The sequence below is a fragment of the Pristiophorus japonicus genome, chromosome 16 (genome assembly GCF_044704955.1).
Source record: "Pristiophorus japonicus isolate sPriJap1 chromosome 16, sPriJap1.hap1, whole genome shotgun sequence".
NCBI classification, from domain to species: Eukaryota; Metazoa; Chordata; class Chondrichthyes; family Pristiophoridae; genus Pristiophorus; species Pristiophorus japonicus.
This window is the reverse complement of record NC_091992.1, coordinates 113,620,903-113,645,699: the sequence shown is the minus strand read 5'-3', so window position 1 is coordinate 113,645,699 and position 24,797 is coordinate 113,620,903. Positions and strand designations below refer to the sequence as shown.

At 44.3% G+C, this 24,797-nt stretch overlaps 1 protein-coding gene across 1 annotated transcript; it reads right to left on the bottom strand.

The window, feature by feature from the left end:
• Positions 1 to 7,498: 7,498 nt before the first annotated feature.
• On the bottom strand, positions 7,499 to 12,092 carry LOC139226218 (tetraspanin-10-like). Its single transcript, XM_070856843.1, has 2 exons — positions 11,515 to 12,092; positions 7,499 to 7,805 (listed from the first exon to the last, which is right to left on the bottom strand). Exons 1-2 carry the CDS (start codon positions 12,090 to 12,092, stop codon positions 7,499 to 7,501), a joined length of 885 nt encoding a protein of 294 aa, XP_070712944.1.
• Positions 12,093 to 24,797: the final 12,705 nt, after the last annotated feature.

Here is a 24,797-nt window from a genome sequence, read left to right as displayed (position 1 = left end):
GATCCCCATCGAAAGTGTCGTGGGACATTTTGTTCTATAAATAAAATATTATTTTTGATGATTTAGGTTCGATGTTAGGCGGTTCTTCTTCACCCAGAGAGCAGTGAGCCTCTGGGATGTGTTGCTGGCTTGTGTTGACTCTCTGCACGCCTTCTAAAGGGAGCTGGGCTGGTTCTTGGCAGGCGCAGAGATTGCATCATATAGAAAGTAAGTAGATTAACAGTCCATGTGATCCACTGGACTGGTTTCTGTCACCCAAAGGGGATGGAGGGGTATTTTCCAGAGGTTTTTAATTCCTTTATTGGCCCTGTTTTTGTTCCTGGTTTTTTTGCCTCTTCCAGGGCCTTGGTGAGGCCACACCTTGAATATTGTGTACAGTTTTGGTCTCCTAATCTGAGGAAGGACATTCTTGCTATTGAGGGAGTACAGCGAAGGTTCACCAGACTGATTCCCGGGATGGCAGGACTGACATATGAAGAAAGACTGGATCGACTAGGCTTATATTCACTGGAATTTTGAAGAATGAGAAGGGATCTCATAGAAACATATAAAATTCTGATGGGATTGGACAGGTTAGATGCAGGAAGAATGTTCCCGACGTTGGGGAAGTCCAAAACCAGGGGTCACAGTCTAAGGATAAGGGGTAAGCCATTTAGGACCGAGATGAGGAGAAACTTCTTCACTCAGAGAATTGTGAATCTGTGGAATTCTCTATCACAGAAAGTTGTTGGGGCCAGTTCGTTAGATATATTCAAAAGGGAGTTAGATGTGGCCCTTACGGCTAAAGGGATCAAGGGGTATGGAGAGAAAGCAGGAATGGGGTACTGAAGTTGCATGATCAGCCATGATCATATTGAATGGTGGTGCAGGCTCGAAGGGCCGAATGGCCTGTTCCTGCACCTATTTTCTATGTTTCCAGGAGATTACATTGCTGCAGGTGGGGGAAGGGTGGAGGGGGGAAGGTAGGAATTGGCCATTCATGATGCTCCAGCCTTCATGAGTGTGGTGCATGCTTGATGAACCAACTGAGCTTTTCTTGTCCATCATTTTCGTATGTTTGTATATTCATATGTTTAAGTCATGGATGGCACCAGCTGACACACACACACATGCCCCTACATGTTATTGGAATGGTAGCCTTTCATTGTTGATTAACTTGCCAACAATCTGAAAAGTATCGTAGCATGAGAAGTGAGTAGTGTAGTACTCGTGAATGTTGCAGGCACTGTGTGGGTTTGACATCTCATATATTCAAAATGCGGATACCCTGTAATACGATTGCCTATTAAATCCAGAATGGGGAAAGCAGCATGACTTGGACCAGGCATAATATTAGTGGGCTGGCAAAATCCTGAGGGATAGATCGCACACAGTCCGAGAACGCTCGTTCTTTCAGTTGCCATTTCCGTTATGAAATCAACAAGCCAGTTAAAAAAAGGCAATACTTATACTTTATAATCGTCCTTATTTAAAAAAATATATTCATGCAATGACCCAGAAATTGGACAAATTTAAAGCCATTTTTTAATGAATAGAATAGTGTTAGGTGGCCAAATGTCTTGTTTGCATTTGCATAAAATTCACAATTTTTTTTACTTCTTAATAAAATGCCACATTTACCAACAATGTGTAATGAATTCTGAGTCAAGCTCCACCATGCAACGCCAAGGCCTGGTAATTTTGAATGTGCAGCCCCTGTTTTCAGGCGCTAAATGGCCTCCTAAGCCTCCAATATGTCAGGCGTGAAATGTATGCTCATTACGAGCCAGAAGTGTGCCGCCCGCAATGTTGGTGTAGGCAAAGAAATAGGCATCCAGGGCCTGTATGTGAAGCCGGGAGTGGCAGGAGTGCTCCTTCCAACTCCATATTCAAAGCACCGCTGCTGGACTCTGCTCCCCCCATCTCAATCGCCACATTCAGCCCCCTGATTGCGACCTCGACTGCGCCCCCACCCACGATCTTCACCACTATCCCCCTCCCGGTCAACACCGCTCCTGATTGCCCCCCACTCCAAGTTGCTCCCCTCCTCAATTGAATATTTTCCCACAGTTTTGTTCACCCAAGAGGTCCTTGGTTAAGTACAGATTTGACTACTAACCACAGAGGTTGTGAGTTCATAATCCTACTATGGCAACCTTTGGACGTTTTTTATTTATTTATTAATTTACAGGATGTGGACATCGCTGGCAAGGCCAGCATTTATTGCCCATTCCTAATTGCCCTTAAGAGGGTGGTGATGAGCCAGTTGACTGCTGCGGTCCGTGTGGTGAAGGTACTCCCACAGCGCTGTTAGGGAGGGAGTTCCGGGATTTTGACCCAGTGATGATAAAGGAACAGAAATATATTTCCAAGCCAGAATGGTGTGTGCCTTGGAGGGAAACTTGGAGGTAGTGGTGTTCCCATGCGCCTGCTGCCCTTGTCTTTCTATGCGGTGGAGGTCACAGGTTTGGGAGGTGCTGTCGAAGAAGCCTTGGCAAGTGGTTGCAGTGCATCTTGTAGATGATACACACTGCAGCCACATTGCATCTGTTGTGGAGCGAGAGAATGTTTAAGTGGTGGATGGGTGCCAATCACATAGGTTGCTTTGTCCTGGATGGTGTCAAGCTTCTTGAGTTTTGGAGCTGCACTCATCCAGGTAAGTGGAGAGTAATCTTGTGTCTTGTAGGATGCTCTTCCTCCACTTAGGGCGGTCTTGGGCCAGGGATTCCCAGGTGCCGGTGGGGATGTTGCACTTTTGACTTATACCTTGAAGGTGGAATGGCTTTGGGGAGTCACTCAGCAGAGAATACCCAGCTTCTGACCTGCTCTTGTAGCCACTGGTACCAGAAGAGCTGCCCAATTGTTGTAAAAACCCAAATTATTGCTGCCTTGCCTACTCTTGACTCCAGTCCCACACAACATGGCTGATTCCTAATACTCTCGTAAGGCGTAACAAGTTGTAAACATTGTCCTCATTCTGAGAACAAATTAAATAAGTGCACACTACTCTGCTCCAGATATATACCTTAATCCAAAAACTTGCATTTATATAATGTCTTTCATGACACCAGGATAGCACAAAGCTCTTTACAGCCAATGCAGTACTTTCGAAGTGTAGTCCCTGTTGTAATGCAGGAAACGCTGCAGCCAGTTTGTTCACCGCAAGCTCCCACAAACAGCAATGAGGTAATGACCAGGTAAGCTGCTTTTTTTTAAAGTGATATTGGCTGAGGAGAAAAAGTATTGGCCCGAACACCGGGGAGAACTCCCCTGCCCCTCTTTGAAATAGTACCAGTAGATCTTTTACATCCAATGGGGATTTCTACTTACCTCTGATCGTTTGCTCACAAACAAAATTCTTTGTCAAAGATTATAATTCACTACTTGGGAGAAAACCATCTTGAAGCACTGCAATCTTTCATCATCATCATCATAGGCAGTCCCTCAGAATCGAGGAAGACTTGCTTCCACTCTTAAAATGAGTCCTTAGGTGGCTGAACAGTCCAATACGGGAACCACAGTCCCTGTCACAGGTGGGACAGATAGTCGTTGAGGGTAAGGGAGGGTGGGACAGGTTTGCCGCATGCTCTTTCCGCTGCCTGCGCTTCATAGGCAGTCCCTCAAAATCGAGAAAGACTTGCTTCCACTCTAAAAGTGAGTTCTCAGGTGACTGTACAGTCCAATACAGGAATTATAGTCTCTGTCATAGGTGGGACAGTCATTGAAGGAAAGGGTGGGTGGGGAGTCTGGCTTGCTTCCGCTGCCTGCACTTGGTTTCTGCACGCTCTCGGCGACGAGACTCGAGGTGCTCAGCGCCCTCCCTGATGCTCTTCCTCCACTTAGGGTGGTCTTGGGCCAGGGATTCCCAGGTGTTGGTGGGGATGTTGCACTTTATCAGGGAGGCTTTGAGGGTGTCCTTGAAACATTTCATGTTACACTAAACATCCGTAAGACAAAGGTCCTCCACCAACTTGACCCCGCCACACAGCATTGCCCCCCAGTCATTAAAATCCACGGCGCGGCCTTGGACAACGTGGACCATTTTCCATACCTCAGGAGCCTACTATCAGCAAGGGCAGACATCAATGACGAGGTCCAACACCACCTCCAGTGCGCCAGCTCAGCCTTCGGTCGCCTGAGGAAGAGAGTGTTTGAAGACCAGGGCCTCAAATCTGGCACCAAGCACTCTTGTACCAGCAGAGGGACACCGCAGCTATTGCTTAATTTAGTGCTTCCTTCGAAGGATGATGCCAATGCTGCTCCAGCTGTACTACAAGACTTTTCATTCAGTGTGGGATCATAAACAATCTTTCACTTATGAGACAAAAATTTCTGCAAAGTTTTATTATACAGCTGCAGTGTTTGCATTGCTCGCAAAGTACATTGCTTAACATTGCTGAATCAATGCAGTGCTGTAAATCGGCAGGCACCAAAGGCTCTCGAGGGTTCTGCTGTAACTTCAGGGGAAAACCCAATGAAACCATACTGGGAAATGGCAGGGTCCTGGTTCGGCTGGATTTTTGCTGTCTCCCAAAGCCCCTGGTCAGACTTGCAAGGAGCTTATTCGCTACCCGCACCATGCCACTATTGGAAGAAGGGAAGGAGAGTGCTTCCCGGTATCCCGACCAATATTTATCCCTTATTTACCTGCTCATTTATCTTACTACTATTTGCGGGAGCTTGCTGTGTGCAAATTGGATGCCACATTTCCTACATTACAACAATGTCTACACTTCAGAAATAGTTCATTGGCTGTGGAGCACTTTGGGACGTCCTGAGGTCACAAAAGACGCTATATAAGTTACAAGTTCTTTCTTTTCTTTACAATGCCAATGAGGCTATGTGACGGGGAGCACTCCCTACACCTGGACTTCCCATGTCCCCAGCTTAGAAGGGACCTGTTGCAATACTGGTGACCAGAATGCTGAGTGAGATGAGGCAACCCAACGTGCTGTGAGGGGTGGGGGTGTCTAAAGAACAGGTCGGTCTGTTTAAAAAAAATAGGATCAGCCTTATACAGAGGGTTGAGGGGGCACTCCAAGGGGTCATGTGGGGGTGGAGGGGGGAGGGTGAGGGTGAGTGGCGGATGGGGGGGTAGCCTTTCTAATTGTGAGCATGTGTCCAGATTTTTACTACACATGGAACAGCCAGAGATGGAACAGTCGGAGATGGCACAGGTGCCTGCCAGCCCCATGCAGATGAGATGCCCTCCCACTGAACTTGCAAGCTCCAGGGCGCAATTCCAGCATAATGAGATTCCCGGGGGCCCCTATCGCACAAAACATGGTCCATGAATCTCGGCAGAGGATTTTCATTGCAAGTAAACAATTGGAAGTTAAAACGGATTGAAAATAGTCAGATTTCCTTTTTTAAAATGCATACTGCAATTCCTTGGCATATCGTCTCACAGTTCAGGAGCAAAGCTGACGAGCACTGTAAAACTATAAAATGGAGTTGCCGAGGACTGACATTTCACAATATAATTATGGATAAGGAAGGGCATATGGCTTATCTAAATTCAGCATCCAGAAAGTCAACTGTTACTGTTTTATAACTTTCACCAAATCACTATTCTCATTGTTACACAGTGTTTGTTTCTTCAGCCATTTTCTGTTAAAAATCAACGTACCATTTTGAATTTTGTGTAAACTTTTTTTTTAAAATCTTTTGCTCGCCAATTTTCTCCACTCCTCAGTCGGACTGACTCTCTGCTGCTCTTTCCTGTGCCTCAGCCAAATGGCCATTGTTCATTCATGAGTCTTGTCAGTGAGTATTCACAGGTAACATCATGCCTCAGCCCAGTGCTCTCCTCACCGGCTGTCTGTACATTACTTGCAGCTGTAGTTGCTGAATAATAGGAGCGTAAATCTAATTTTTCTTCTACCTAACACAGGAGCAATTTTAGTGTCCCTACCCCCATTCCAGCTACTCATGAATAAACTCACTGAGCTATGAGGAGAGCCGTAAGTAAAATTAGGACAAGATCATGGACAATCTTTAATATAAAGCTACCTCAATAGTTGTTCAAGATAAGGGGTCGCACTGAGATGAGGAGGAATGTCTTCTCTCAGAGGGTCATGAATCTTTGGAATTCTCTATCCCAGAGAGTTGTTGAGGCTGGGTCATTTAAGGTAGAAATAGAGAGAGTTTTGAACTACAGGTGAGCCAAGGGTTACGGGAAGCGGGCAGGAAAGTGGAGTTGAGGTCAAGATCAAATCAGCCATGATCTCATTGAATGGCGGAGCAGGCTTGAGGGGCCAAATGACCTAATCCTGCTTCTATTTCTTATGTTCTTATAACTTCCAGTTTCCTTTCACCTGTGATTACCAGGATTATTTCCATAGCCCTGTATGTCCGCAACTCAGTTTTCTCTTTCTGTCTTTTTCTTACTCTCACATACTCTCTTTCTTTCTCACTTTTTCTATGTTTCTCTCTTTTACTCTCTCTCTCTTTCATTCCCGCTTTATTTCTCTCCCTTTTTCTTTCTCCCCCTCTTGCCTTCCTTTCTCTTTCTTTCTTTTCCTCTCTCCCTCCTAATATTAATTTTCTTATTTAATACAGATGTCCAGACAAAAATGATAAAGAAAAAATAAATTGAGATATAATCTTTAACAAAATGGTTATAGTTAATGGTTGTTTTCAAAAGTATCAACCACTAATTTTTACCAGTGTAACTTCCCTGAATATAGTAGTTACTTTTTAATGTGTTCCTGCTGTTAGCATAATTCTGTTGAATTCATCCTAGTAACATTCAACTAGATGCATTTTGACACAGGTCATCACCTAATCAAGACCATTTGAGAAATGTCACCAGATAATCTTGATTTTTAATTTGATTAGTGTAGCTTCAGAGGATCTGTGCACTCGAATGACATTCTAAGGTTATTAGCAGGCACACTCAATTCACATCTCCACACAACCTTCAATTCACTCACACAAACAGCTGCTAAAATATTATGTTCATAAACAAATTAATCCTCCAAATATTACCTCTGTTTTGAATTGTGGAGGTAGGTAGAACTTTTAATAATAGGTAATAGCCTCCTCTGAACATCTGTTATTTGAGTATCTCAAATTCTTTGCTTGTCTGTGTAGCCTAAGCACTGTGAGAAGACATACATCTTTTAAGAAAAAAGTTAAGTTAAAACTATGCTGTATATGCAGAGTTACAGGATGCAAAATGGTCGGGAAGGCATGCAATGTGTGTAATCACTCTTAGTTTGCTTGTACCTAAATCCTCTCCGCACACTTAACCTTTGTATTCCATTCATAACAATCCTTAATTGGATAAGTAAAAGGTCTCATAAAAAACTTAGGATGGATTTCAGAGGCAGACTCGGTCAAGGACAACAAAATGAGACTGAATTTATTTTAAACTGCATTTGAGGTGTGGATTATGTCAGACTTGAATGCTAACAAATATATGGAACAGCTCAATCTTACACTCCTCAATAGGTTTCTCCCATCCGCTGTTGGCAGGTTGATAAAGTATCACAGAAATGCCTTGTCTTTCCCTCTGCTACCAATGGGCCTTGATTAGCTCAATATCACTCAGCACCTTAGTTGCAAAAATGAGCCCAATTATTTGAATAACCATGAGAATGACACCAAATGCACTAATTGAAGCTATGTTACTAGTAAGCCAGCTGGTGAGACGTGACATACACCCACGCAGATAGATATAATTCTGGGCTGTCACTTCTTCCATGTGTAAAGTGCCAAAGCCACACTGAGAGTTCATAACTGTGCCATTTTCCTGGGGGTTGATGCAACACGAAGAAGGTGCTCCACAAGCATGGACGCCAGGGGAGCTGCAATTAAAATATCTGCAAAAGAAAATGTGTATCAACAGCTTAGAAACATTTCACAAGTTCTGTTTTTTAACAGCGTACATTATTTGAATTATTTCCCATTTTCAACACAAGACCATTTTCCCCCACATGCCTCTTTCAATGGAGAAGTACATGAGGACTCATGATTCAGAGTGTTGCATAACTGTTGCCACTTTTGCTGTGCCAGCAGGAAGAAAACTTTGTTGTGAGAGGAGATGGGTAATTTCAATGAACCCGTGAACCTTTTGTGAAACATTCCATTGACTGGCTGGTATGAAAAATGACAGAAGCTTTCACGGCTAAAAGTGTGGATATGAGTGGCAGCCACCAAAGTGAATCAAACATGTGACGATCTCTCCTGGAGTGACATTAAGTTATAACAGGTAGAACATATGTTTTTGCGCATTTAAACCCTTTTTTAGATGTAGTGCACCCTTTTCAAGGGCCTCCTTACCAGTTTCACCTTAATGTATTCATTTTAAAGTCAGTTATATGAACTCATAATTAGCACAAATATCCAATTCGGTTCATGGAACTTTGATATGCTGACAAAAATGTCAAATGGCAAGCCAATATTTTAAATATGTGTAAATAAATATGAGTTTTATTTCATATGAAATTAAGCCAGCAGCACGTATCAAACACAAACACCAGGCTACAGAATGGCACCAACGGTTTCATTACAGAATCGTGTAAAAACACAGAAGGAATTTTACATAAGAGGACACAAGTTTAGCCAAAAAGGAAAGTTTAATTTAGAATTTCATGAGCCATTCCAATGCAGCCTTTCTTCCACAGGATGGCACAAATTGTGAAACAAGAACAAAATAAGTGAAAATGATTTTTATAAATACCGCATTGTGTTCAGGGCTGAAGGAACAATTTTTTTTACTATTCCTCTGACTTTTTTTTGTTGCGACCAAATTAGGACTTTCAGTTTACCATTGTGGGAAAGCTGACAGGTGTACATTATGTACCACATGGTGCATTACATAAAACTGACCTAACAGCAGCCTGAATGTGCCCTATGTATAAATATACAGACCACTTATTAACTTTTCCCTACTGCTGATTTTATATTCTAACTTCTCTCACTCGACTTCGCTCTCTACAATCCAGAGAGATGTTGCACACAAGGCCCTGAGGAGGAAAGAAAGTTGCACTTACAATGTGGGGTAACTTCTCCATCAGTTTCTCATTCCTCCCTATGAGGAAGCAGCCAGCCTTTACTTCACCTCCCGATATGATGGTAATGTCCAGATAGAGAACTTGAGAATGACAATAGACACAAATAGTACAAAGGCAGGGCACAGTGTGGTAAAGTGTGTTGATGGACTAAACCCCAATAGCCCAGTGCCAAGGCATGGTGGGATACGGGTTCACACCTATCATTTTCTAAATAGTGAGTTCCGAATTAGGGAAAGTAAGGGAGGTTACCCCAAGTGGGAAAATATTGCTCTCAAACCACCTGATGGCTTATAACACTTGCCATAAACTCAACAACGGGTTTCCTTTGTGCACAGTCTGCTGGGGCATGGCGTGTGGTTGCCAAATGAACCAAACTGAATTTGGGTGTTTTTGGCTTAAAATTTCAGGCTAATATTCTAAAGAAAGCCTTTGGCTTTTTGGCTAAAAAATGATTTTGCTGCTTCAGTACTTCCAGCTGAATGATGCTCGTCCTATACACTCAGAGGCAGTGCTCAGTACTATGCCACTCCTCCCTTCTTGATATAGCTTATTTAGAGGGAGATGGGGATAGCTAACCACATGCCACCTTAACAGCTACTGAAGCAATGCATCTGTCCCTCTTCTACACCAATAACAAGTGTTTCCCTACCATCGAGACAGGATCTTTCCTCTCCCTGACTATACATATATTTCATCTCACCTCGAATAAAAAGAGAACCCTCAAAATCAAACCAGTATGTTCCTGCTATTGGCATATCATCAATTCTTTTCACACCCACACTACGTTTTCTTTCCTCCACCTACAGTGCTGTCCTTTTACCAAATTTAAAGCTGATGCAGGGATGCACAGGGTGCTGCTGGCATCCCAACCCAGGCAGAGCAGCACAAGTATTCACAGGTGCTGGCACTATTATATCAGGAAGGCGGCCACAGAAGTGCAAATAACAGCTTCTGGCTGGTTAAAGTTGATTTCAACACTCATCAGCAGCTGCCAGTTTTAAAATGCATTGTCCCATGCTCCCTCAAAGCCACTAAAATCAATATTACTTTTATAGGGTTTCCACTGTGGCTGCTCCTTTAAGGACACTGCTACCGTTACTGCTGCTGAATAAAGGCCCAGGAAGGATCCAGACCTCCTACTCCCATCCTGCCTACAGCGAGTAGTGGACTCTTACATTCCCCCCACTGCAAGCCTTCATTATTCCAATTAGGTCCCACATGAAGTTCAGCAATGAAGTTGCGGTCCTGGTAAGTGCGCTCAATCCAAATCAACCCCCCCTCCCCTGCCGCCATCAGTGCCAGTAAAGGAAAATTGGGGCTAATGATTGTTTTACCTAGATTCTGATTGAAGCATGGTGGGAGGGGTGGGGGGGGGTGAATTCAAAGCTCAGAGAGTATTTTTTAAACAATTAGCCCAAGTTACTTCGGAAATATCCCAGAAATGATTTAGGTGAATTAAAAATTAAACAGTAACATTATGATGCAGCGAGGACAGATGTGATGGGACCCAGTGCCCAGCACCAATCTCTAACCTGTAACTTCTTCAAAGTCAAATATTTGCAGTATTTCTGAGCTGTGCACCTCCAGGACCCCCATGACACAGACAGCACATGTAAACCAAGTGCCAAATAAGTCTATGTGCTGGTGTATAGAACTGAATAAAGATAACATATATTGTATGAAGCATCAATCCTGTATCAACAGCTTGCCTCAAACAGTTATCATTGTTGAAAATTCCCACTGTGGTTGGAATCGGATGATAAATGTCAATATTTACCTGTTGAAACTAATGCAAGGATGTTGTTTACATGAGTTTTCAGATGGCAAAACCATGGCGGGCAAAAATATTAACAATTGATGGTGAACTTGGGTACTCATCATTTCTGTCGAAGCACTGTGCATAACTACACCCCTGGGCACTCGCTCCTCAGCCAGAAAACGGCGGATTGTCTCAGTTTTAAAACAGATAACACTGTCATGGACAATCCGGTCAGGATGTGTATCCTCCTTCCAGGAAATGCGTCTGCCGTTGTGACAATGCTGCCACGCTTAAGGTTGGTGTTTACATATGAAGGGGAACAGCAAAGTGTACTTCCGAAAAGTCAAACTGATAGTTTCAGGTGGAAGACTGGTCAAAACGAATTTGTTAAACGACATATGTGTATGTCCTATATCTAAGCACAGTGGGTATTTTAAACAGTGATAGTTCTTTGATTCGGCCTGTGAGAATCCGGGGAAGGATTCTATCAGGTCACCAACCGATCTTTTCCCTGGTTGTTCTCGCATTTAGTGGCCGATTGATACAGGCGGGGCTTCAGGTCGACCTGAAACCTGTTGGTGTGGATGAAAGACTGCTGGAAATAGTGATGCAAGTCATGAAAAGGACAAGTTTCACTGGCCATGCAACTCTGCAGCAAACTTGTGCAGGTGAGACCCGAGTACCTTGAAGCCCAGATTACCTACAGATTATAACATGGATGAGAAGGTTTTGTAAATACCGCTGTTGTATACTCACAGGTTTAACTCCCAGTCGTGGTAGGACTCCACCCCGCAGCACTTCAACCCTTTTTGGATCTCGTTCATAATAAATCGGAGGTCCGGGTCGTCTTGATACCTCTTGACGCCCAGGATCATCCCATTCTCCAGGTACTGCTCTACCCTGTCCTTCAGGACATAGACTACGATCCCACCGATGATCTCGGCCGTCACGAATATCAGGATGCCGACGGTGAAGAATTTCAGCAAGCACTGGTTCTCCCTCAGGGCCCCAACGCACCCAGAGAGAGACATGGTGCCGACTACCAGCCCCACGGTCACCAACACCAGCATGGGGTCTGTGCTGAGATTGGTGATCTTGTCCAGGTCCAGAGATTCCTTGTCGACCAGTCCCCAGAGCCCGATCCCAAGCGCCAAATAGCCCAGGACGCTAAACACGAAGTTGAACAGGAACATCACGTACTTGATGCAGCCGTTGACTTGGTGGACCTCATGGTGCCGATGGCTCTGTCTCTGGTTGTGGCGCTCTGGCCGCCGAACGCTCTCCGTTTCAGCACCGCCCGCCTGGGGACAGCGACCGCACGTTGCCGACACCATCTCGCCATTGTTGGGCTGATCTTCCTGTCGGGATGGAGACAAAGGGGGGGGGGGGAACAAGAGGGGGGGGGGTTACTGAAATATCAGCCTCACTGGAGATCAGACATTAAGGTTTGTGCTTTTGTCACTGGGAGAACGTCAGAAAGCGGTGGAGCTGTGACCATACCGCGCCGTAAGGAGCGCAGTCCATTTCCAACTTGGGTCCAGCACTCTCAATAGGCTCAAAAGCTGATCGCCTCCAAACAAACTAAAAAGGACTTTGCACAACGCGTAACCATGATTCTGACAGTGCGCCAAAAAACATTACATATCCCACTTTGTTGGGTTGACTGAATCTAGTAAAGTGAATTCCTACTCTCACACACCAGCCTTACATTCCATTCTCACATATTCACCAATTGTCATATATACATAAACTCAGAGTCGCGCCTTCATGCATATCCCCTGCCAAACATACCCAGAGGTCAAACATAGCGGCACACATATATTACTACCGTACACACACTTACACAATTACTCATACACTATTTACTCGATCACACGGTCACTCGCCTAGACATAGCAGTGTGCCACACTCACGTCAATCGTATACTTGCTGTCATTCCTAAAGTTACTTTCACTCTTAACAGTCACACTATTTCAATTGAATGCACATACACAATGTATTCCGACATTCCATCTAGGGCTCATCAAAGTCTCGATGCTATTTCGGGCTGCTGGGTTGCAGCTAAGAGAGTTGGACAAATTGATTTTAAAATAGCGAAAGGGATTCATATAACATTCATTGAATTGTTCAAGAAGTCAACAAAAACACACAGGTGTCTCACTCTCCGGTTCTTCCTGTTTACCTGGCAGGAATCTTTTTCTCTCTTGTTCTTGCATTTATCAAGATCTAGAGAGAAAGATTGCAGAGAGCAAAATGCAATTTTGATTGTCTGCTGCAACACATAGAAAAATCGTGATTAAGAACATGGTTTGAATATGATTTTAAGATTATACTGATCAGATCCTAATAGAATATTGATTTATCCCGTATCTACCTGTCTGCAGCAGCAACACATTAGAAAAATGGTATATGATTTGAGAGATGCATATAGTGCATTCCAGTAGGGCATCATATTTTAAGTGAATCTAAGACAAAAATAATCTCTTCCTTTAAAACGAACATACTGATTGGCTCAAATATTCGATTGATCAAATGGAATTTATCAAAAGTTACTGTCACTCATTAGGGTAGGAAAAGCTATGAATCAGCAATGAGAAACGACCACAAAAGCACTCAATCCAATTGTTCCTTCCTTTTCAAATCCAACAGTCTGGAACTATCAACGACCACAAAACAAATTCAAAGCTTCTTTCAGTTGCCATTTTCCTTCCTCATTCCAGTCAGTATATAAAAGTTTAAAAAAAGACGTTGAAAATTCATAGCGGTTCTAGTGGACACCCAGCATAAGTCCATAAGTTCGGTGGAGTTTGCAAGAACAGCCACAAACTTGCCCGGAGCCCAGATATGCCGAGTGTGGACTTAAGGTAAAGTTTCCTGAATGGCCTTGTGGGGCCAGGCCGAAGTTAACAGCATTGTTTCCTTCTCCAGTAAGCCAGGATATAGTGGAGAGGATTGCTGAAGAGCACAACCTTGCATTTCCTCTGCCTCTGGCAACACCAACAATCACTCCCCAATCCCATCATTAAAACTCTTACTTGCACGCAGCAGCCCAGGGTCTCCCACTCGAGGCAGTACGGGCAGTGTAGATGACGAGTTGACATATAGTGAGACACAGCACAAAGAAGAAAGAAAAAAGAAAGACTTGCATTTATATAGCACCTTTTATGGTCTCAGGACATCCCAAGGAAGCCAGAGGATAAAATATGGAAGTAGAGCCTGGTGTAGTTGAGTATTGACATAAGACATGTCAGCCCCTAGCTGTGGAACAAATGGAGGATAATCTCAGGAGTCTTGCCACAAAGAAAATGATGCTAGTATATCAGTAGACACATATGGAGGTTCAGCCTGGCCTCTTCCAAGATGTGTGGCAGACGGTTGGGAAAGCAGTGGAGTCCACTGCCCTGTTGTGCCCCAACGTCTGGGAGGAATTCAACTCGTTGCAGGACAGTGTAGAGAAAGTGGCACCTGCAGAAGTATCTGCAAAGCTGTCTCCTTTACCTGAGCAATCCAAACAAGTCAATCAACTCAACATAGAGGCATTGAATGATGGACATGGGGGACCAAATTACAAAGTATACAGGGCAGCATCTTGGAGGGACTAAGGATATTTGGTTGACTCTCAGGGATTTAAGGACCTTTCTGATTTCATGAAGCCCATTCTACCACTGATTTCTGGAAACCAGAATCCTCTTGCCAGCACCAGTGGATGAGCTAATGTGCATTCTTCTGAGGTTACTTCCCCTCATGGTAATAGCAGAGAGAAGCACTCTATCAGCTGCCCACAGAAACCTCAAACTTTGCAGGATCAGAACTTTAATGAACTCCTGGCACAGTCTGCCCTGTGTCCATCTGAGGTCTTTGGGGACCTGAGGGAAGGGAAACCACCATCCCAAGAAGCTCATAATATTTTGCACTAACTATCTACAACCCAGGTCCTCACACAGCATATAGAAGAATTGTTAGAATACAGCAGACAAAAAGCTTTCAACAACCAGAAACTGATGCTAGTGGAGACTTTGGCTGAATTCAAACAAAGGTGTACAGAATAACAACAACATTAGCTTGCATTTATAAAGCGCCTTTAACATAGCAAACTGGTGCTTCACAGGAGCATTATCAAACAAACTTTGACACCGAGCCACATAAGGAGATATTAGGACAGGTGATCAAAAGCCTGGTTAAAGAGGTAGGTTTTAAGGAGCATCTTAAAGGAGAAGAGAATGAGGTGAAGAGGTGGAAAGGTTTAGTGAGGGAATTCCAAAGCTTAGGGCCTGGATGGATGAAGGTATGGCCACCAATGGTGGAGCAATAAAAATCTGGAACGTGCCAGAGGCCAGATTTAGAGGAGCACAGAGATCTCAGAGTGTTGTAGGGCTGGAGGAGGTTATAGAGATAGAGAAGAAGGTATTGACACCTGGCTGAGGAGGGGTTACAATTCCTCAGGTAAAGCTTACCTACCAGCACCCACCAAGGCCATCGTTCTTCACCTGTCATCTTATTCGACTGCGTGCCTCCCAATCTCATCTTTGACCCCACACCCATTACACAAACGCCTCCCGCAGGGGTTGCTGAATAATGATCATGAGCAAGAATCCGAACCACACCCACCCCCATTCTTCCCTAGCACAGGTGACATTAGTTACCTCAGCAGCGACATTCCTGGCTGTTAATGGCGCAGCAGGACACTGGATGGTACACTGGCCAACTGGGCTGCTGGGGTACGTGGGTAGATACCTTATCAAGCCTCCGCTTCTTTGGGGAGCAGTTCCGATGGGAGCAATTAGAGAAGCAGACCACGTGTAACCTTTAATCTGCAGTCAGTGAAACAGAGGGGCTCACTGAGTTTGCTGAACCGGAAATATTTCTTAGCAGTCATTATATAGGAACAGGAGGATGCCCCTCGAGACTGCTCCACAATTCAATTAGAACATGGTTGATCTGTACCTCAACCCCATTTACCCGCCTTTGATCCATAACCCTTGATGCCCATACCTAACAAAAATCTATGGATCTCAGTCACACTACAAAATCCAGTTTCCCATGCTTTGCCAACAATACTTACCTGCTTTTTACAATAAGTCTGATTTGCTGTGACGAATCATTTTTGAATTTACTTATTTTCTTTGATTTCTATTGGGTGCTTTTCAAACTTGATCCCAAGCCTTTACTGCTGCTGCTGTGAAATCTTTACATCAATGCATGTATAAGTGGTGCAGTTTAAGCTGAGCTCCAATTTTGTAACTGTCATGTAGAAAACATAGAAAACATAGAAAATAGGTGCAGGAGTAGGCCATTCGGCCCTTCGCGCCTGCACCGCCATTCAATGAGTTCATGGCTGAACATGCAACTTCAGTACCCCATTCCTGCTTTCTCGCCATACCCCTTGATCCCTCTAGTAGTAAGGATTACATCTAACTCCTTTTTGAATATATCTAACGAACTGGCCTCAACAATTTTCTGTGGTAGAGAATTCCACAGGTTCACCACTCTCTGGGTGAAGAAGTTTCTCCTCATCTCGGTCCTAAATGGCTTTCCCCTTATCCTTAGACTGTGACCCCTGGTTCTGGACTTCCCCAACATTGGGAACATTCTTCCTGCATCGAACCTGTCTAAACCCGTCAGAATTTTAAACGTTTCTATGAGATCCCCTCTCATTCTTCTGAACTCCAGTGAATACAAGCCCAGTTGATCCAGTCTTTCTTGATATGTCAGTCCCGCCATCCCGGGAATCAGTCTGGTGAACCTTCGCTGCACTCCCTCAATAGCAAGAATGTCCTTCCTCAGGTTAGGAGACCAAAACTGTACACAATACTCCAGGTGTGGCCTCACCAAGGCCCTGTACAACTGTAGCAACACTTCCCTGCCCCTGTTCTCAAATCCCCTCGCTATGAAGGTCAACATGCCATTTGCTTTCTTAACCGCCTGCTGTACCTGCATGCCAACCTTTAATGACTGATGTACCATGATACCCAGGTCTCGTTGCACCTCCCCTTTCCTAATCTGTCACCATTCAGATAATAGTCTGTCTCCCTGTTTTTACCACCAAAGTGGATAACCTCACATTTATCCAAATTATACTTCATCTGCCATGCATTTGCCCACTCACCTAACCTATCCAAGTCACTCTGCAGCCTCATCGCATCCTCCTCGCAGCTCACACTGCCACCCAATTTATGTCATCCGCAAATTTGGAGATACTACATTTAATCCCCTCGTCTAAATCATTAATGTACAATGTAAACAGCTGGGGCCCCAGCACAGAACCTTGCGGTACCCCACTAGTCACTTTGGGGAAGCACTCACTACACTCAGAAATACTTAGCGGCATCTTTATTATCACACCCATAATATGCCACCAGGTCAATTTTGTCTTTTTTTAACTAAAATAACTGGAAGAGAATAGTTTTAAGGCCGCTACAATAATATATAGAAATGAAAGGGATTCGAAGGCCGCAAAGTCAGGTTCAACACGAAATGCAAACATCAGTTATCTTTTTCAGCACTGAGCCAACATACCACATCAGAGCCCCTCACCATGGACTGTGAACAAAGCTGCAGATCTGTAAGACATTTCTGTTACTTTTTCTTTTAAAAATCTTATTAATATTTTTGGGAAATGAAAACTAAAGGGTGTTCAGTGTTGTGGAGTATTAAAAATATAACACTCAACACAGGTCTGTGTATAGATATAAGATCTGTTTATTTAAATTTGATCGATCAAGGGAGACACGGTTGCATCAGTTCTGTACCGGCAATCCCCACCGGTCGAGTTCAAACAGCCTGGGCTGCTACTTTTTATACACTCAAAATACAGTCAAAACACATACAAAATCAAGAAACTATGCGCGGAAGTATTCCATTGGTTGTTTGTCACAAGTCCTTTCCCTCCTACTGTGATTACATTGGTCCATACAATTTCTAATGATTTCATTGGTACATATAGTTACAGCAAGTTTATGCGGGGCGGCCCTTATTAAATGAGTTATGTGCTACATCATTTCTGTGAATTCCTTTCCCAGGCATTGATCCTGTGTGCTCAGTCATCCATGACTAGGTTTGATAAATACAGCGGGATGTCTCAAAGAGACCTTGTCTCCTGCTATCTTGTATAACCCGAGGTGGCCCCTATCGTTTGTTACTTTACGAGCACCAGTGACCATTTGTCTTGGTATAGTTGTTTGTTTGTTCTCAGGAATGTGCTAGATACTATCTTCTTGAGAGTTCTTTGACCTCAGCCCTAACCCCTTATAATAACCTCTGTTCTTTGTTTTAGCACTGATAGCAGCAAAACACATTCTGTTCCTAGATTGATGAGTTCAATAGGGAGGGCGACAACAGTTGGCTACTGGAATGCAGAGCTCAGCTATTCCACCATGAACACATGTATGTCTTTTCTTTCAGCCTTTCTTGCCTAAGATTTTAACTTTACTAAATTAATTTTCATAAGAACATAAGAACATAAGAACATAAAAATTAGGAACAGGAGTAGGCCATCTAGCCCCTTGAGCCTGCTCCGCCATTCAATAAGATCATACCTGATCTGGCCGTGGACTCAGCTCCACTTACCCGCCCTCTCCCCGTAACCCTTAATTCCCTTATTGGTTAAAAATCTATCTGTGATTTGAATACATTCAATGAGCTCGCCTCAACTGCTTCCTTGGGCAGAGAATTCCACAGATTCACAACCCTCTGGGAGAAGAAATTCCTTCTCAACTTGGTTTTAAATTGGCTCCCCCATATTTTGAGGCTGTGCCCCCTAGTTCTAGTCTCCCCTACCAGTAGAAACAACCTCTCTGCCTCTAGCTTGTCTATCCCTTTCATTATTTTAAATGTTTCTATAAGATCACCCCTCATCCTTCTGAACTCCAACGAGTAAAGACCCAGTCTACTCAATCTATCATCATAAGGTAACCGCCTCATCTCTGGAAACAGCCTAGTGAATCGTCTCTGTACCCCCTCCAAAGCCAGTATATCCTTCCTTAAGTAAGGTAACCAAAACTGCACGCAGTACTCCAGGTGCGGCCTTACCAATACCCTATACAGTTGCAGCAGGATCTCCCTGCTTTTGTACTCCATCCCTCTCGCACTGAAGGCCAACATTCCATTCGCCTTCCTGATTACCTGCTTCACCTGCAAACTAACTTTTTGGGATTCATGCACAACGACCCCCAGGTCCCTCTGCACCGTAGCACGTTGTAATTTCTCCCCATTCAAATAATATTCCCTTTTACTGTTTTTTTTCCCAAGGTGAATGACCTCACATTTTCCAACATTGTATTCCTTCTGCCAAACCTTAGCCTATTCGCTTAACCTATCCAAATCTCTTTGCAGCCTCTCTGTGTCCTCTACACAACCCGCTTTCCCACTAATCTTTGTGTCATCTGCAAATTTTGTTACACTACACTCTGTCCCCTCTTCCAGGTCATCTATGTATATTGTAAACAGTTGTGGTCCCAGCACCAATCCCTGTGGCACACCACTAACCACCGATTTCCAAACCGAAAAGGACCCATTTATCCTGACCCTCTGCTTTCTGTTCGCCAGCCAATTCTCTATCCATGCTAATACATTTCCTCTGACTCCGCGTACCTCTATCTTCTGCAGTGACCTTTTGTGTGGCACCTTATCGAATGCCTTTTGGAAATTTAAATACACCACATCCATCGGTACACCTCTATCCACCATGCTCATTATATCCTCAAAGAATTCCAGTAAATTAGTTAAACATGATTTCCCCTTCATGATTTCCCCCTGATTAATTTGTTCCACTACATTCAGGGAGAGAATAATATTGCATTATCATTCTATACAATTGCCATAGCTGTTCAAGACATAAAGACAAAGCATTCCCTGTATCAGTCACTAGTTCATTTCTACATAATGCCTGGTGGGCAGATCATAAGATCTCATCCCATGGGCTCTCTTAATAACATGAAAGGCCATTTGCATAACTCTACACTGAAAGATTATTGTGCTAAGACACATCCAAAACAGTGCCATTTTACTTTAAAAGGCACTGTGATAAATATAAAGTATTTTCATATTTTCTTCATCTGATTAGCTCTGAACCCTCATCTCTCTAGTTTCACTCCTCTCCCCCAAACCCTCTCCCAGCATTTTTCATCCTGCAGTCTACCTCCTGCTCTATTGACCCCATTTCCACTAAACTTATGATCATCCAACTTCCCTTCCTGGTTCTCATGCTAGCTGACAGTGTAAATGGCCTCGTTCCTCAGGTAGTTTCCCCTTTCATTTCAAGATGACCATCATCATACCCTCCTCAAACATCCACCATTGAACTGTTTATTCTCACTAACTACTGCCCCATCAAATGTCCTTTTCTCCACAAAGTCTTTGAACATATTCTCATCTCCCAGATACATGCCCATCTCTCTCGCAACTTCCTTCAATCTCTCCAATCAGGTTTCTGTCCCTCCTACACACCAAATTAACCCCAACCAAAGTCACAAATGATGTTCTCTGCGACTATGGTGGATTATCCTCCCTAACCTCTCTGAAATCTTTGTTACAATAGATCATACCATCCACCTTTATCGCCTCTCTGTTTTCTAGCTCAGTGGGACAGCCCTCACTTGGGTTCCATTCTTACCTATCAATCATCCCCTCATCTCATAGGCAGTCCCTCGGAATCGAGGAAGACTTGCTTCCACTCCCAAAGTGAGTTCTCTGGTGGCTGAAAAGTCCAATACGAGAGCCACAGACCCTGTCACAGGTGGGACAGACATTCGTCGAGGGAAGGGGTGGATGGGGCTGGTTTGCCACGCACTCCTTCTGCTGTCTGCGCTTGACCTCTTCATGCTCTTTGCGTTGAGACTCGAAGAACTCACGCCCTCCCGGATGCACTTTCTCCACCTCGGGCGGTCTTCGACCAGAGTCTGCCAGGTGTCAGTGGTGATGTCACACTTTGATGGTGTCCTTGTAACGCTTCCACTGCCCACCTTTGGCTCATTTACCATGAAGGAACTCCGCATAAAGCATTTGCTTCGGGAGTCTCATATCTGGCATATCAATCATAGCTAGAGCACATCCAGCAATAGCTCCTCTTCCCTCTTGGCACCATCATAAGAACATAAGAACATAAGAATTAGGAACAGGAGTAGGCCATCTAGCCCCTCGAGCCTGCTCCGCCATTCAATAAGATCATGGCTGATCTGGCCGTGGACTCAGCTCCACTTACCGGCCCTCTCCCCGTAACCCTTAATTCCCTTATGGCTTAAAAATCTATCTATCTTTAGAAACATAGAAACATAGAAACATAGAAAATAGGTGCAGGACAGGCCATTCAGCCCTTCTAGCCTGCACCGCCATTCAATGAGTTCATGGCTGAACATGAAACTTCAGTACCCCCTTCCTGCTTTCTCGCCATACCCCTTGATCCCCCGAGTAGTAAGGACTTCATCTAAATCCCTTTTGAATATATTTAGTGAATTGGCCTCAACTACTTTCTGTGGTAGAGAATTCCACAGGTTCACCACTCTCTGGGTGAAGAAGTTTCTCCTCATCTCGGTCCTAAATGGTTTACCCCTTATCCTTAGACTGTGACCCCTGGTTCTGGACTTCCCCAACATTGGGAACATTCTTCCTGCATCTAACCTGTCCAAACCCATCAGAATTTTAAACGTTTCTATGAGGTCCCCTCTCATCCTTCTGAACTCCAGTGAATACAAGCTCAGTTGATCCAGTCTTTCTTGATAGGTCAGTCCCACCATCCCAGGAATCAGTCTGGTGAATCTTCGCTGCACTCCCTCAATAGCAAGAATATCCTTCCACAAGTTAGGAGACCAAAACTGTACACAATACTCCAGGTGTGGCCTCACCAAGGCCCTGTACAACTGTAGCAACACCTCCCTGCCCCTGTACTCAAATCCCCTCGCTATGAAGGCCAACATGCCATTTGCTTTCTTAACCGCCTGCTGTACCTGCATGCCAACCTTCAATGACTGATGTACCATGACACCCAGGTCTCGTTGCACCTTCCCTTTTCCTAATCTGTCACCATTCAGATAATAGTCTGTCTCTCTGTTTTTACCACCAAAGTGGATAACCTCACATTTATCCACATTATACTTCATCTGCCATTCATTTGCCCACTCACCTAACCTATCCAAGTCACTCTGCAGCCTCATAGCATCCTCCTCGCAGCTCACACTGCCACCCAACTTAGTGTCATCCGCAAATTTGGAGATACTACATTTAATCCCCTCATCTAAATCATTAATGTACAATGTAAACAGCTGAAAACATTCAATGAGCCAGCCTCAACTGCTTCCTTGGGCAGAGAATTCCACAGATTCACAACCCTCTGGGAGAAGAAATTCTTTCTCAACTCGGTTTTAAATTGGCTCCTCCGTATTTTGAGGCTGTGCCCCCTAGTTCTAGTCTCCCCCACCAATGGAAACAACCTCTCTGCCTCTATCTTGTCTATCCCTTTCATGATTTTAAATGTTTCTATAAGATCACCCCTCATCCTTCTGAACTCCAAGGAGTAAAGACCCAGTCTACTCAATCTATCATCATAAGGTAACCCCCTCATTTCTCGAATCAGCCTAGTGAATCGTCTCTGTACCCCTTCCAAAGCTAGTATATCCTTCCTTAAGTAAGGTGACCAAAACTGCACGCAGTACTCCAGGTGCGGCCTTACCAATACCTTATACAGTTGCAGCAACACCTCCTTGCTTTTGTACTCCATCCCTTTCGCAATGAAGGCCAACATTCCATTTGCCTTCCTGATTACCTGCTGCACCTGCAAACTAACCTTTTGGGATTCATGCACAAGGACCCCCAGGTCCCTCTGCACCACAGCATGTTGTAATTTCTCCCCATTCAAATAATATTCCCTTTTACTGTTTTTTTTCCCAAGGTGGATGACCTCACACTTTCTGACATTGTATTACATCTGCCAAACCTTAGCCCATTCGCTTAACCTATCCAAATCTCCTTGCAGCCTCTCTGAGTCCTCTACACAACCCGCTTTCCCACTAATCTTAGTGTCATCTGCAAATTTTGTTGCACTACACTCTGTCCCCTCCTCTAGGTCATCTATGTATATTGTAAACAGTTGTGGTCCCAGCACTGATCCCTGTGGCACAACACTAACCACTGATTTCCAATCGGAAAAGGACCCATTTATCCCGACTCACTGCTTTCTGTTCGCCAGCCAATTCTCTATCCATGCTAATACATTTCCTCTGACTCTGCGTACCTTTATCTTCTGCAGTAACCTTTTGTGTGGCACTTTATCGAATGCCTTTTGGAAATCTAAATACACCACATCCATCGGTACACCTCTATCCACCATGCTCATTATATCCTCAAAGAATTCCAGTAAGTTAGTTAAACATGATTTCCCTTTCATGAATCCATGCTGCGTCTGCTTGATTGCACTACTCCTATCCAGATGTCCCGCTATTTCTTCCTTAATGATAGTTTCAAGCATTTTTCCCACTACAGATGTTAAACTAACCGGCCTATAGTTACCTGCCTTTTGCCTGCCCCCTTTTTTAAACAGAGGCGTTACATTAGCTGCTCTCCAATCCGCTGGTACCTCCCCAGAATCCAGAGAATTTTGGTAGATTATAACAAATGCATCTGCTATAACTTCCGCCATCTCTTTTAATACCCTGGGATGCATTTCATCAGGACCAGGGGACTTGTCTACCTTCAGTCCCATTAGTCTGGCCAGCACTACCTCCCTAGTGATAGTGATCATCTCAAGGTCCTCCCTGACCAGTGGAAACAGCCTCTATCTTGTCTATCCCTTTCATTATTTTAAATGTTTCTATAAAATCACCCCTCATCCTTCTGAACTCCAACGAGTAAAGACCCAGTCTACTCAATCTATCATTATAAGGTAACCCGCTCATCTTCGGAATCAGTCTAGTGAATCGTCTCTGTACCCCTTCCAAAGCCAGTATATCCTTCCTAAGGTGACCAAAACGGCACGCAGTATTCCAGGTGCGGCCTCACCAATACTCTATACAGTTGCAGCAGGACCTCCCTGCTTTTGTACCCCATCCCTCTCGCAATGAAGGCCAACATTCCATTCGCCTTCCTGATTACCTGCTGCACCTGCAAACTAATTTTTTGGGATTCATGCACAAGGAGTTCCATTATTTGAAGGGGCTGCTCCTGAAATTCTGGCTGCACTTCAGTCCCACTCTCCTGATCTTTGGGCACCCTGTGCGGAGGGGAGCGGGTAGGTCCGAAGGCCTCCTCGTAGGACTGCTCCTGGGCACGGCCAAGGGTGCCATCAGCCGGTCCAGGCAGCGGGCGGTCGAGTGGGTCGTTCAACCTGACTGCCTGCCTCTCTCCCGCTCTTACATCCGGTCCAGGGTGTCCTTGGAGATGGAGCACGCGGTGTCCACCGGTACGCTCGCGGCCTTCCGCGAGAGGTGGGCACCGGAGGGACTGGAGTGCATCATCACGCCCGGCAACCAAATTTTAATTTGATTTTACGTTTTTTAAGTTTAATTTGTCTTAATTGCCAGTGCTTTTAGTGTCCCCCTTCCCTTTTATAGGGGGCACTGGGGAAAATTGTGATTTTAGTGCCCAAAAAAAAAAAAAAAAAAAACAAACAAAAAAAAAGGGGGGGGAAAAAAAAAAAAGGGCCTTGTAAATGTCTGGAGTGTCACCCAGGTCGGGTGGCACCGTTTAATGTTTTTATGTTTTGCAGGTAAACTCAAAAGAGTTTCATGCACAAGGACCCCCAGGCCCCTCTGCACCGCAGCATGTTGTAATTTCTCCCCATTCAAATAATATTCCCTTTTACTGTTTTTTTTTCCAAGGTGGATGACCTCACATTTTCCAACATTGTATTCCATCTGCCAAACCTTAGCCCATTCGCTTAACCTATCTAAATCTCTTTGCAGCCTCTCTGTGTCCTCTACACAACCCTCTTTCCCACTAATCTTTGTGTCATCTGCAAATTTTGTTACACTACACTCTGTCCCCTCTTCTAGGTCATCTATGTATATTGTAAACAGTTGTGGTCCCAGCACCAATCCCTGTGGCACACCACT

Coding starts and splice junctions, on each gene's coding strand:
- LOC139226218 (XM_070856843.1), bottom strand. CDS start 12,092: ATGGTGTCGGCAACGTGCGGTCGCTGTCCCCAGGCGGGCGGTGCTGAA. Junction 7,806..11,514: donor CACGACTGGGAGTTAAACCT/GTGAGTATACAA, acceptor TTTCTTTTGCAG/ATATTTTAATTGCAGCTCCC.